Genomic DNA, 13,871 nt, shown 5'->3' with positions numbered 1-13,871 from the left:
TTTCCATGTTCTCAAAGTTTCAGAAATTTATCCTTTTATGTTATCCAGTGATGGAGTGCAAACAGGGATCGAGTTTCTGAAAGCAAATTGTTCTTATTTCCACCATTATCCACATTCATCTATAAAATAGCCTAAAACTGAAATTAAGCTAGCATACATCTGCAGTAAAATGTTTTTATTACAGATGGACAGCAGTTATATTTTGGTATTGTTGATCTTAAATAAAAGATCAAGGAACTGCAATCATAGAAATAAATAAATGTTGAAAGGATGCATTTGACCTTAGCCAAAATTAGAGAAAACATTAAAGAGTTGGTTTCCCACTCTAATCCTTACTATTTTCTACCTCCTTTTTTCCTATTTGCTTCTCATTGCTTTATCATTTGATGGTTCCATCAAAATCTGCTGTGACCTATGGAAATGTGTACAGTGGTATTTAGTTTATGAGCAGAGAATGAAAGGTCTATTAATTTACTTGACTGTGTCATAATTTATTGCTTCTTTACTATGCATATTTGTAAGTTAGCATTTCAGATTAATTTTATGTTCCAACTTATTTATAGCTATGATTGTGTAGATAATTAAGGAAACACAGAGGGGGGATTTTGGATACAGACTGAGTCTTAAATAGGGTGGAAAATGTTTAATACACTGCTCAAAAAAATAAAGGGAACACTTAAACAACACAAGGTAACTCCAAGTCAATCACACTTCTGTGAAATCAAACTGTCCACTTAGGTAGCAACACTGATTGACAATCAATTTCACATGCTGTTGTGCAAATGGAATAGACAACAGGTGGAAAGCAGAGGCAGTTAGCAAGACATCCCCAATAAAGGAGTGGTTCTGCAGGTGGTGACCAAAGACCACTTCTCAGTTCCTATGCTTTCTGGCTGATGGTTTGGTCACTTTTGAATGCTGGCGGTGCTTTCACTCTAGTGGTAGCATGAGACGGAGTCTACAACCCACACAAGCGGCTCAGGTAATGCAGCTCATCCAGGATGGCACATCAATGCGAGCTGTGGCAAGAAGGTTTTCTGTGTCTGTCAGCGTAGTGTGCAGAGCATGGAGGTGCTACCAGGAGACAGGCCAGTACATCAAGAGATGTGGAGGAGGCCGTAGGAGGGCAACAACCCATCATCAGGACCGCTACCACCACCTTTGTGCAAGGAGGAACAGGAGGAGCACTGCCAGAGCCCTGCCAAATGGGCCACAAATGTACATGTGGCTGCTCAAACGGTCAGAAACAGACTCCATGAGGGTGGTATGTGGGCCCGATATCCACAGGTGGGGGTTGTGCTTACAGCCCAGCACCATGCAGGATGTTTGGCATTTGCCAGAGAACACCAAGATTGGCAAATTTGCCACTGGCGCCCTGTGCTCTTCACAGATGAAAGCAAGTTCACACTGAGCACATGTGACAGACGTGACAGGGTCTGGAGACGCCATGGAGAACATTCTGCTGCTGCAACGTCCTCCAGCATGACCGGTTTGGCAGTGGGTCAGTAATGGTGTGGGGTGGCATTTCTTTAGGGGGCCTCACAGCCCTCCATGTGCTCGCCAGAGGTAGCCTGACTGCCATTAGGTACCGAGATGAGATCCTCAGACCCCTTGTGAGACCATATGCTGGTGGGGTTGGCCCTAGGTTCCTTCTAATGCAAGACAATGCTAGACCTCATGTGGCTGGAGTGTGTCAGCAATTCCTGCAAGACTAAGGCATTGATGCTATGGACTGGCCCGCCCGTTCCCCAGACCTGAATCCAATTGAGCACATCTGGGACATCATGTCTCGCTCCATCCACCAATGCCACGTTGCACCACAGACTGTCCAGGAGTTGGGAATGCTTTAGTCCAGGTGTGGGAGGAGATCCCTCAGGAGACCACCACCTCATCAGGAGCATGCCCAGGCATTGTAGAGAGGTCATACAGGCGCCTGGAGGCCACTCACACTACTGAGCCTCATTTTGACTTGTTTTAAGAACATTACATCAAAGTTAGATCAGCCTGTAGTGTTTTTTTCCACTTTAATTTTGAGTGTAACTCCAAATCCAGACCTCCATGGGTTGCTAAATTTGATTTCCATTGATAATTTTTAGTGTGATTTTGTTGTCAGCACATTCAGCTATGTAATGAACAAAGTATTTAATAAGAATATTTCATTCATTCAGATCTAGGATGTCTTATTTTTGTGTTCCCTTTATTTTTTTGAGCAGTGTAGAATATGGAAAGAAATTTAGTTTTGAGGAAAAAAACTTGCATTGACTAAAAAAATATTAATAGCCCTTAGGCTTTTAACACATTTTAAAACTTATTTATAGTGTATGAAATTGTTATTACTACATAATTTTAAATTTAATTTATTGTGCTTTTGCAAAGTGACACTCAAAGTAACTCAACAAAATTTATAAAAAAGCTGGAAATTTATGAAAGTTAACTGGCAAGCAGAAAATGCACCATAGCTAAATATAAAATGAATAAAATCTATATTGATCTACAAATCATGCTCAGTTATCCCAATTAAGTCACCAAAATGAACTACAAATGTTTCACATGAACAAAACATATTCCATATGATACCTGAAGGACATCAAGAAAGATATTAAATTCATGTACACTGAGAAGAAATTTTTGCATATACAAATAGTCCTCAAATTACAACAGTTCATTTAGTGACTGTTCAAAGTTACACCTGAAAAAAGTGACTTATGACTATTTTTCACACCTGCACCATGCCCATAGTCATGTGATCAAAATTCAGACGCTTGGCAACTGACTGATATTTATGAAAATTGCAGTGTCTCAAGGTCACCTTTTGTGATCTTCTGACAAGCAAAGTCAAAATTTGCCTAACAGAGGTGTTACTAACTTAACAACTGTGGCATGAAAGGTCATAAAATGGGGTAAAACTGACTTAACAAAGTTGTTTACTTACCAACAGAAATGTGGGCTCCAGTGTGGTTGTAAATTGAGGACTATCTATACAGAAAAGCTTTCAGTGATTTTATTTATGTAGGCAGTCATTGTCGTAAGACTGACTCTTTGCTAATAGTAATATCACAACATAGCTGATATCTGTAGATAGCAACAACCAGCATTCTTGGCCAACTTTCTATTTCCATTTCTTTATTTCCATTTTTTAAATTCCTTTTATCATTACAAAAGGTAAAATAAAGTATTCAGAACGTGTGTATGATGCCTGCATGGATGCCTTCGACTGCCTTCCCTTGGCCGCTCTGATGAACCAACAGTTTCTATGTGTGCATGGTGGCCTGTCTCCTGAGATCAATACTCTAGATGACATCAGAAAAGTAAGTTTGGAGAGCAAGTATCCAAAATACTCCTTTACACACCTGAGACGCCTGTTCTGGATCAGGGTAAAAATGTTGATTGCTAAAGAGGTTTCTAACGATCTATTACATTATGATCTAGTTTAGCATATCCAGTTGACACAGATTACCAAAAAAGGTTGCTGTGTAATTTTAGATTTTGCATTAAAAGTTCAGTTCTCCCCCACTTCCAAATAACTACATTATCAAAGCCTAAATGGTAGATTGCAGCAAGGAATCAATGAAGTGTACTTAATAAGTTTCAAGATTTATTACAAATCATTTTAGGAGTTACGGACAATGCCCTTTTTATCTTTCAGCAATTACCTATTCTTCTGAAAACTTCCATTTTTACGATGGAATTTGGAGGATTAAAGTCATGCTGTTCCATCGCAACAGTAGTCTTAAAGCTGGGGATGAAATATGTAATTAAGATGTGTAACTTAAAGCAGGGGTCTCCAACCTTGGCAACTTTTTAAGCCTTGTGGATCTCAACCTCAGCTTTGCTGGCTGAGGAATTCTGGGAGTTGAAGTCCACAAGTCTTAAAGTTGCCAGGTTTGGAGACCTCTAACTTAAAGTTTCCAAATTATTTGCTTTGGGTGTGTCAACTTTATCTCCTCTGTCAGCTTAAGATGCAAAAGTCAAGTGCATAAAAGATAAAAGCTGCCCTCGACCTCAGCAGCTGCAAAGGATTTAAACTGGAGAGGAAACTGAGAATAATTTCATAATTTCATTCAGCCAGGGATGTCTTCTTTATACAAAATGTTTTTCATTATGTTGTTTAAGCCCAACAGATCTGATTTTATTTATAGCAAGCCATCAGTGTTTAAATGTTGTTCTGGTTTAAATAGAATTAAAGAACTTTATTATTAATATGCATCTAGGGAGTTATTCTGTTGTTGGAATTGATTTCCTCTATACTTTCCCCTGATCAATGAAAGAATAGAAAGCCTATGTGGAAATAAATTAAGAAATAAAAATGTCACATTCCCCAAGATGAATTTGCAACGCAGTATCCAAATTTCTCAGTCAATATGGCTGCAAAGTGGCTTAATGTTGATTTTTCAGTGTACTTTATTGTCATCTAGCACAACCTTTCACTCTGACACTATGTGAAACAGTTCGCAATTTCATGATATGCTCTAGATGGGGATTCACCCAGAATGAGAAGCATTCTTTTTGGTGATTATGTCTTACCTGTTCTTAAAAAAAACACATAAATTGCCTAAAATAAATTGTAGCACTTTTGTTGTTGTTCCCATTGTTTAACTCATAACAAAATTTAAATGGTATAGAGCATGCCTTCTTTGTTTTATTATTTGGGCATAATGTTAGCCCTTTTCATCGTGCTGTTAAAAAGCTGTATGTAGCTGTTGGGGTGGATCATCCAGGTGAACATCTGAGGTGACACAGACCTATATTCTCAAACTACTTTTTCTGGATTGCATCTGTCTTGTGTCATGAGATTGGGAAGGAAAGACTTAATGAGAGTCCCATCATCAGATGCTCCAGATATTCATTCTGTCCCTCCCTATTTGTATTTGAACAGCTGGAAAGAGAATGGTCTTTAGGTGAACATTTGCAGTTGGATGATGAATTGCCTGCTGCAAATGATGGTGAATTAGGTTACTGATATGTTATAATATTACTATTTCATGGATTATTGATTTTAATTCTACTGGTTGATATAAACTGCTCAGACCCTTAATAGAGCAGCATAAAAACTAAAGTAAAAGTAATGGTTAAAATACATGAATCCATTTGAGTTTTGGAAAATTCTGGTTATGTTGGCCTATTCATTACAGTGTCCTGGGAATAGAAATTCAAAGGATTTTAATTCATGGAGCAATTTACATTGTATGTGACATGTTGTTCCCCAGAGGTTTTTCTAAATATGTTATCTGTAATGTGATGAAGCAGCATATAGTTAGGTGACTATGGTGTTGTGTGTAAGTGCTGCTTACTGACAGGCTGATATGTCAACAGTTGCAGAGAGTGCTCTAATTAATATGTTTTAACAAATATATATGGTATGATTGTGACATTTTTTGTTAAGAAAGCATTATCTATAAATATTCAATCCAGTATGAATATCATCAACATTTCTTTTTCTAATTTGCTGCTTTTCCTCAATTTTTTTTATGTAGAGAATATTGAAATGTTGTGAGGTTAATATCTGTAGTATATACAAACTGTAGTATATAAGCCGCCAAAGATTTGTGTCAACTTCATCAACGATGACATATTAGTGAGGTATAATGTCATAAAATTTGCAACATCATGAATCGCTACAACAGGGGTGTCAAACTCACGGCCCAAGGGCTGGATGCATCACATGCTGGCCATACCCATGCCCAATTTAGTGAAGTGGGGAAAAGTAGTGATATGTCATGTGATGACCCCATGACGACGCAAGTTTGACACCCCTACACTACAACATTGTAAATTATATTATTACAGCCACTTTCTTGTGGCTTTAAGACTCAATTGTAGTTAAGATAGAGATGTATAAATTCAAGATGGCAGCACAAATGCTAATATAATTCTTGTCCAAAGTTGCTTTGGTTCTTCTGATCCAGACATGCCCTTAGCCTTTCTCTTTATATTCTCTTTCTCTCAGTTAGATCGATTCAAGGAACCACCTGCATATGGACCTATGTGTGACATCCTCTGGTCAGATCCACTAGAGGACTTTGGAAATGAGAAGACTCAGGAACATTTCACTCACAACACAGTCAGAGGGTGTTCATACTTTTACAGGTAAGAATGGTTTCTTTTTTTAATATATGAGTTGCTGTTTTGTAAGCCATCATTATTCCTTGAGCATTGGTGGTGGTATTCTATTGGTTTGGCCCGGTTCTGCCAAGCTGGTAGCGCTGATGAGCAGTGGAGACCAAACCAGTTCTCTCCACTGCTCTGCTTTTGGGCCCGCCCACCCGCCCTCCCATACTCACCTTTATCCTCTGCTTTTGAAGCACAACTGTTTTGCACGGCACAGCACAGTGCTGCGCAACAGCTGCTGAGGTGACCGGGAGAATGAAGGCCTGCAGGAGGAACACCTCTGTGCACCTGCGCAAAGTGCGGGTTTGGCAAGCGCATGCATGCAAAGTGTGTGCACGTGCGCAAAGTGCGCCCACCAAGCCACACCCACCGAACTGGTGGTAAAACTTTGAATCCCACCACTGTTAAAGATGTATATATATCTTTGTTTCTCCATTAAAAAAGTATAATTGCTGGCTAAAAATTCATTTTGAGGGGGCTGTGAAGAAGATTCATATTAAATGAGATTTTATTTCATCTTAAAATATTGACTCATATTTGAAAATTTCAACAAAAAGAATTATGAAACAACAAATTGTATTATAGCAAAATCTAATGTGAATCTTGCAAAAGCACAAAGCAAAAAGAGAAAAGGAAATATGTTTAAAATACGAACAAAGAAAGGAAACAGATTGATATTTTTCTACCATATAACTTTCGTTCTGGTTTAGTTTGAATTTAGGCTTACTGAGTTTTATTCTAACACTGCTGAAAACCAACAGAGTTGTAGGGACTTGCAGATCCCAATTACAAGTAGTCCTTGACTTACAATCACAATTGAGCCCTAGATGGACATACCAGTTTTGATTTCCCCCAAATCACATTGATTAATAATCTGGAGACAAAGATGGAGTAGGGCTATTCAATCAGAAGAAATAAAACCTAGTCTGCATTATCTCATTGAAAATATACAACCTAAAATAGATGATCAAACCAAGGTTAGCAGTAATCTATATGATTATGCTGAGAAAATAAATAATTGCTTTAATGAGGAACTATATCCTGAAATTTATGATATCATTAAAAACAAAGCAAACAAAAATATTCCAAACAGGAAAAGAAGGCAAACTATCTATTTACTGACACACTGGAAGCAGCTGAAGAAAGGCAGAAAAAATAAAACAGAGGAAGGTTTGCCAGAAGGTTCTAGAAATGAGGTAGAAAACTCAATTATTTGGTTATTTCCAAATAATAAAAATAACTGATGATGACAATATAATGGGCAGGAAAAGAGTTTTTTTTTAAAAAAATAAAAAAAATACAGAAACCATTTGTACAGAAATGGGCACAGGAAAACTCAAAAGAAGGCAAAAGATCTACTGAAACAGAAAATATGTGTGTGATATCCAGACTCAGTTTGGAGTCAAGTGGTTTCCAATTGAATAAATAACAATAATAAGAACTTCAAAAACAACAGTATGGAAAGTGGTGGTGCAGTGGTTAGAAAACCAGTTGTTTCACCCTTCCATCCTTCCCAGGTCAGTAAAATGAGGACCCAGATTGTTGGGGGCAATATGCTGCATTGTAACCCTCTTAGAGAGGGCTGTAAAGCACTGTGAAGCGGTATATAAGTCTAAGTGCTGTTGCTATAGTGCAAAAAAATTCTAAAATTGATTATATATTTAAAATTATATTATATATATATATATATATATATATATATATATATATATATATATATATATATATATATTCACCCAAGTGCCAATAAAAGAAGCCTTGACAGCCATCCAAAACAAATACAACCCCCAAGCACATCCTAGATCTAACCAACCACTGCCTATCCAATAAAATACTTCACCTACAATGGACAAAAATACAAACAAATAGAAGGAGCACCCATGGGATCACCCCTCTCACCTGTCATCGCAAACCTCTACATGGAACACTTTGAAACACAAGCTCTAGAAAATACGACCACAAACCCAAACTCTGGCTCAGATACGTAGATGACACCTTCATAATCTGGCCACATGGGAAAGAAAAACTGAACAACTTCCTCACACACCTCAACAGCCTACACCCCAAAATACAATTCACCATGGAAACAGAAGCCAACAACCAACTTCGCTCCTAGATGTCTTGGTATACAAAAGATCCAATGGCTCCCTAGGACACACCATCTACCAGAAGAAAACACATACTAACCGCTATCTACATGCACTCTCACACCACCACCCAGCACAGATCAATTCCGTAGCCAAGACACTCATCTCCAGAACAAAATGCTTAGCCGATGAACAACACCAAAAACCGAACTACACACTCTCACCAACGTACTTGCAGCCAATGGATTCCAAAGAAAGAAGATTACCCACCTAATCCAAAAAGAAACCCCAACCAAAATCCAAGACAGAGAACAAGAAAACGGCAAAGCCCTCCTCCCATATATAAAAGGCACTACAGACAAAATTAGCAAGATCCTCCAAAAACACAACATCAAAACAGCATTCTGCACAAACAGAAAAATATCCACCATCCTAAGAAACCCCAAAGACAAAATCGAATTAGAAAACCAAGGAGTATATGAAATCCCTGCACTGCCTGCCCTACCACATACATTGGACAAACTAACAGAAGAATAAGTGCACGCATTGAAGAACATAAGAACTCAATCAAAAAGAAGAAACGACCTCTTCCCTGGTCCAACACCTCAAAGCCACAGGACATGAAATTGATTTTAAAAATACCAGAACTATCGCCAAAACCGAACACTTCAACAGCAGAATAATCAGAGAAGCCATAGAGATAGAAAACGCCCACACAGCATGAACAAACGAGATGACACCTCCCGCCTTCCAGCCATTTGGAAACCCGCCCTCATGAACAGACGAGTACCTAACATGAAGAAGGACACCAGACCCACACCCATGAGAGCCACACAAGATGCCACCACCACACTTCCATGTAGAAAACAGACTCCCACCCACTCAGAAGATGAGACACGACCATGGACCAGAAGCTGCACGGCAGCTGCATCACTACCCACTTCAAACCCCTCCGAGCCATACATGAAGCAAACCGACACCCACTATGAAGATGCAGAAGGACCACGAACTCGAAGCCAAACAGCAAGATCACAACTCACCAGCTCAAATCCCCCAGCAACTAAGACTAACCTGAGCACAACCAAGCCCCCACCTGAACAGAACACGCCTCCAACCAATCAGAACATGGCTAACCCCCAACCAATCAGAACACAGCCAAACCCCTACCAATGAGAACACACCCCACCCAATCAGAACACAGCCAAGCCCCCACCCAATCAAGTCCCACCCCCACTGGCAGTTAAAAGGAGGAAGCAGCTGCAATCTCACATTACTCTGAGAAGCACAGAGCCGGAGACAGAAGCCTGAAGATGATGAATGAGACTTCATCGAAACGTTGCCTAGATACTTCGAATCTTACGCGGGAGAAAACCCGAACAACCAAAGATCCATATATATATATATATATATATATATTTGTTTTCTGAGGTTCTCGCGGGTATTTGTATGTGGATCTTTGGTTACCTAACATGAAGAAGGACACCGGACCCACACCCATGAGAGCCACACAAGATGCCACCACCACACTTCCATGTAGAAAACAGACTCCCACCCATTCAGAAAATGAGAAACGACCATGGACCAGAAGCTGCACTGCAGCTGCATCACTACCCACTTCAAACCCCTCTGAGCCATACATGAAGCAAACCGACACCCACTATGAAGATGCAGCAGGACCACGAACTAGAAGCCAAACAGCAAGATCACAACTCTCCAGCTCAAATCCCCAGCAACTAAGACTAACCTGAGCACAACCAAGCCCCCACCTGAACAGAACACGCCTCCAACCAATCAGAACACGGCTAACCCCCAACCAATCAGAACACAGCCAAACCCCTACCAATGAGAACACACCCCACCCAATCAGAACACAGCCAAGCCCCCACCCAATCAAGTCCCACCCCACTGGCAGTTAAAAGGAGGAAGCAGCTGCAATCTCCATTACTTTGAGAAGCACAGAGCCGGAGACAGAAGCCTGAAGATGATGAATGAGACTTCATCGAAACGTTGCCTAGATACTTCGAATCTTACGCGGAGAAAACCCGAACAACCAAAGATCCACATATATATATATATATATATATATATATATATATATATATATATATATATATATATATATATGTATGTATGTATGTATATATTATATATATATATATATGTATATATATACACACACACACACACACACACACACAATTTTGATCATTGAACTATAGAGCTAAATGAGCCTAAATGACAGTAAAGCCATTGGTGTTAAAATGCTGCATGCAATTTTCAAGCAAGGATAGAAAAAAGAAAAGCACTGCCAAGGGACTGTAAAAGATCAATTTATAGTCCAATTTCCAAAAAAAGGATGCTGAATAATATTCAAATTGCTGAATAGTTATATTTATCCAACATGCTAGTAAGATTATGCTGAAGAATTTCCAATCCATATTTCAACAGTATAGAGAAAAATAATTGTTTGATATTTAAGCTGGATTCAAAACAAGCAGGATGCCTAAGATCACATTGCTAGCATCCGATGATTAATGGAAGATGCAAGTCCAAGAATAATATCTGATTTTGCTTTATTGATTATACAAAAGCTTTCAACTATGTGGAACATAGTATGGGTAGCTCTTTAAAACCATATACTAATCCACATATAAAGAATGTGTCTGAAGATCAGAAAGTAATAAAATAACATTTGGAGGAGCTACATGGTTCAAAATTGGGAATGGAGTGTGCCAAAGTGGTATATGCTACTCTTTACATACATATGCATGACGGTGTAGAACATGCATACTTACTATGTTATAAAAAGCACTGGTCTAGAAGAAATAAAAATTGGAAATAAAATTGCTGAAAAAAATGAACATGCCATTGATAACGCTTTGCTGGCTGAAAGCAAGAAAGAGTGGAATTGTTTGTGGAGGATGTGTGGAGGTCCTCTGAAGTTTTTTTATTTATAAACTGCATTAGATATAATGCTGGATTAAAATGAAATCTGATTTATCCCAATCTAGGTGACATATTTGTGTATTCTGTTTGTAATTCTATGGCAATAATTCTTCGTTTAAAGGCATCTCATTGGAGAACTCCAATTTATACTTACCTTTTATCTGCAGTTGCCAAAAAGAATAGCATTTATCTGAAAGAATAATATGTGCAAGGCTTTGGGGCTGAAAGTTAGCTTTCAGCCAATATCTGTGTGGACATATTCCCTGTTTCAGTTGTTATAAACCTTTCCTCAAAACATCACAGAGAGTGATCAATTCAGCACGAGGAACCATTGGTTACCCCCTAACAACCAGGTCTTCTTGTTTCAGCAGAGTAAGAAAGATACTTAGGGACGATTCACATTCTGGTCAGTGTCTTTTCTCACTTTTACCATCAGACAGAAGACACAGAAGCACACCCAGCCTGACAAACAGGTTTTTAAAAACAGCTTTTATCCATGGGCTGTCAGACTCCTAAATACAACTACTACCACTCCATGCATACATGGAAACATATGACTGGTTTCTCCCTAATCTCTCTATATATAAAAGTGAAATACCACTCATACATCATCACAAAATCTCCAGAACCGTAAAGCCTACAAACTTGAAATTTGGCACGCATGTTCCGCTTGGCTTCTAGGTGCTCACTAAGAAAGGATTTTTTGAAATGACCATCAGAGCATTAGTATTTTGCATATTATTATTAACACGCTCTGATGCTAAGGAGTTCTACTCCCCCTCTTCACCTGAAAAGAAATCAGTTCCAAATGCAAAATACAAGCAGAGGAGTGGTGTTGCAGTTTCAGTGTTAGTTTCACAGCAGCAACCAGCTTGAATACAGAACAGTTGAGCTAAGCCACGCCCAGGATCCTTGCTGTCTCCTTGGTCGCACAGCAAATACTGCTTCAGTTTCCAAACAGCCCTCAACTCTCTCACACACTGACAGGATGCTAGCCAGATGAATACCGATGGATGCTGGTAGGCGGAGGCACAATTTTTCCCCCTTATTTTTATCCCCAAAAACTAAATCCATCACATAGTTTTGTAGCGAATCACGGTATAGAGCTAGTTACCTGTATAAGGACAATTTTCTATATTATTTATGTTGTATTGTATTTTTGTTATGGATAGCACCAGCAGGAGTAAAATCAATTTTGTTGTATATATGTACAATGACAATAAAGGTTGTTATTATTATTAAAACATGAAAGAGCATTAGGCACACATTTCGCTACCTGAAATAACTTTCTTGGGAAGCCAGTTTGAAATCTCTCCAGTTTGTTCTAACTGACATCTGATTTTAATGGAGTTCAATAGAAAAAGCTTCAAAACTGTGGGTACATGCTGAGCTTCTCAAAAGAACAAGGAGAGGATTTCTTCTGAACATTCAAAGCAACCTGTCAGTAGAAGCAGTTTTTACACTGGAACCAGCTTCCAAGAGAAGGAATTATAATCCTCTCACTGGTTTTCTTCAAGCAGGAGGAAGAATGCTTTAATTTGGATTCCTATTCTGAGCAGAGCCTTGACCCAATGTCCTAAATGCCTCTTTCAGACTTTGTGATTCCATAACAAGCTGGGCCAATTGTGTGGTGCCTCAGAACTATATTTCTAAGATTTTTGACAGGAGTTCCTGCAGTTCAAGCCTAGCTCCTGTCAATCATCAGTGTGCTGATGGCAAACATAGTTCCAGTTCATTAAACTATCTTGCACTCCATTCATCCTCAACAATGCTTTTGTTTTTCTTGAAAAAAAATACACATTCAAATAAATATTCATGTTCCTATTTACCTTTTTAATTATATTAAAAATTGGAAGATTGGTTCAAGATTAAAATAAGTTCCTTAATCACATTAAGGTTATTTCTATTTTCCTGAATTTGGTCCAGGAGACAATATTATATGTTCAAACAACATACAATATGTAGCACATGTACTTTTATATACACTATATATATGGTCTTCTGCTTTAATTGTAAATTATATATATATGATGGCTATGCTGGAAATTGGTAATAAAAGCCCTGGTGCTGCAGTGGGTAAAATGTAGTATTTCAGCAAACTGCCCACAGCCTGGAGTTCAATCCTGACAGGGATCGAGTTCTTCCATCCTTCCAAGGTTGGTAAAATATGGACTGAGCTTATTGGTCACAATATGCAAGGAATTTGGCATGTATATTTCTCTTGGCTTTTAGGTGCTCACTACGAAATGATTTTTCGAAATGATCATCAGAGCATTAGTATTTCATATATTATTACTTACACTCTGATACTAAAGAGTTCTACTTTCCCTCTCCATCCGAAAAGAAATCTGTTCCAAATGCAAAACACAAGCAGAGGAGAGGAGTTTCAGTTTTAGTTTCACAGTAGCAACCAGCTTTAGTACAGAACAGTTGAGTTAGGTTCTTTGCTGTCTCCTTGCTCACACAGCAAATAGTGTTTCAGTTTCGAAACAGCCCTCAACTCTCTCCCACTGACAGGATGCCAGCCAGATGAATACCAATGGATGCTGGTAGGCAGAGACATTTTTTCCCTGTTTTCCTCCTCAAAAACTAAGCCCAATGACATAGTTTCATAGCGAAGCACGGGTATAGAGCTAGTAAAAGATATGTGTGATAAATCATGATCATAGTCATCATAAATACATTCATTGCAAATACATTAAAGCACTATGGGGCAGTACATAAGCCTAA

At 38.6% G+C, this 13,871-nt stretch overlaps 1 protein-coding gene across 10 annotated transcripts in view; it reads left to right on the top strand.

Moving 5' to 3' along the window:
* PPP3CA (protein phosphatase 3 catalytic subunit alpha) overlaps positions 1–13,871 on the top strand; it is a 197,133-nt gene that overhangs the window by 136,060 nt on the left and 47,202 nt on the right. For all 10 annotated transcript variants that reach the window (XM_026698277.2, XM_087935938.1, XM_087935940.1 and 7 more), the window contains exons 5-6: positions 3,163–3,308; positions 5,948–6,087. In XM_026698277.2, coding sequence (XP_026554062.1) covers positions 3,163–3,308; positions 5,948–6,087 — 286 coding nt within the window. The remainder of the gene's footprint in view (positions 1–3,162; positions 3,309–5,947; positions 6,088–13,871) is intronic.

This window comes from Pseudonaja textilis, chromosome 6, assembly GCF_049901715.1.
Source record: "Pseudonaja textilis isolate UNSWEBS1 chromosome 6, rPseTex1.2, whole genome shotgun sequence".
Lineage (NCBI taxonomy): Eukaryota > Metazoa > Chordata > Lepidosauria > Squamata > Elapidae > Pseudonaja > Pseudonaja textilis.
Note: the sequence above shows the minus strand (reverse complement) of the source record. Positions and strands in the feature narration are given on the sequence as shown.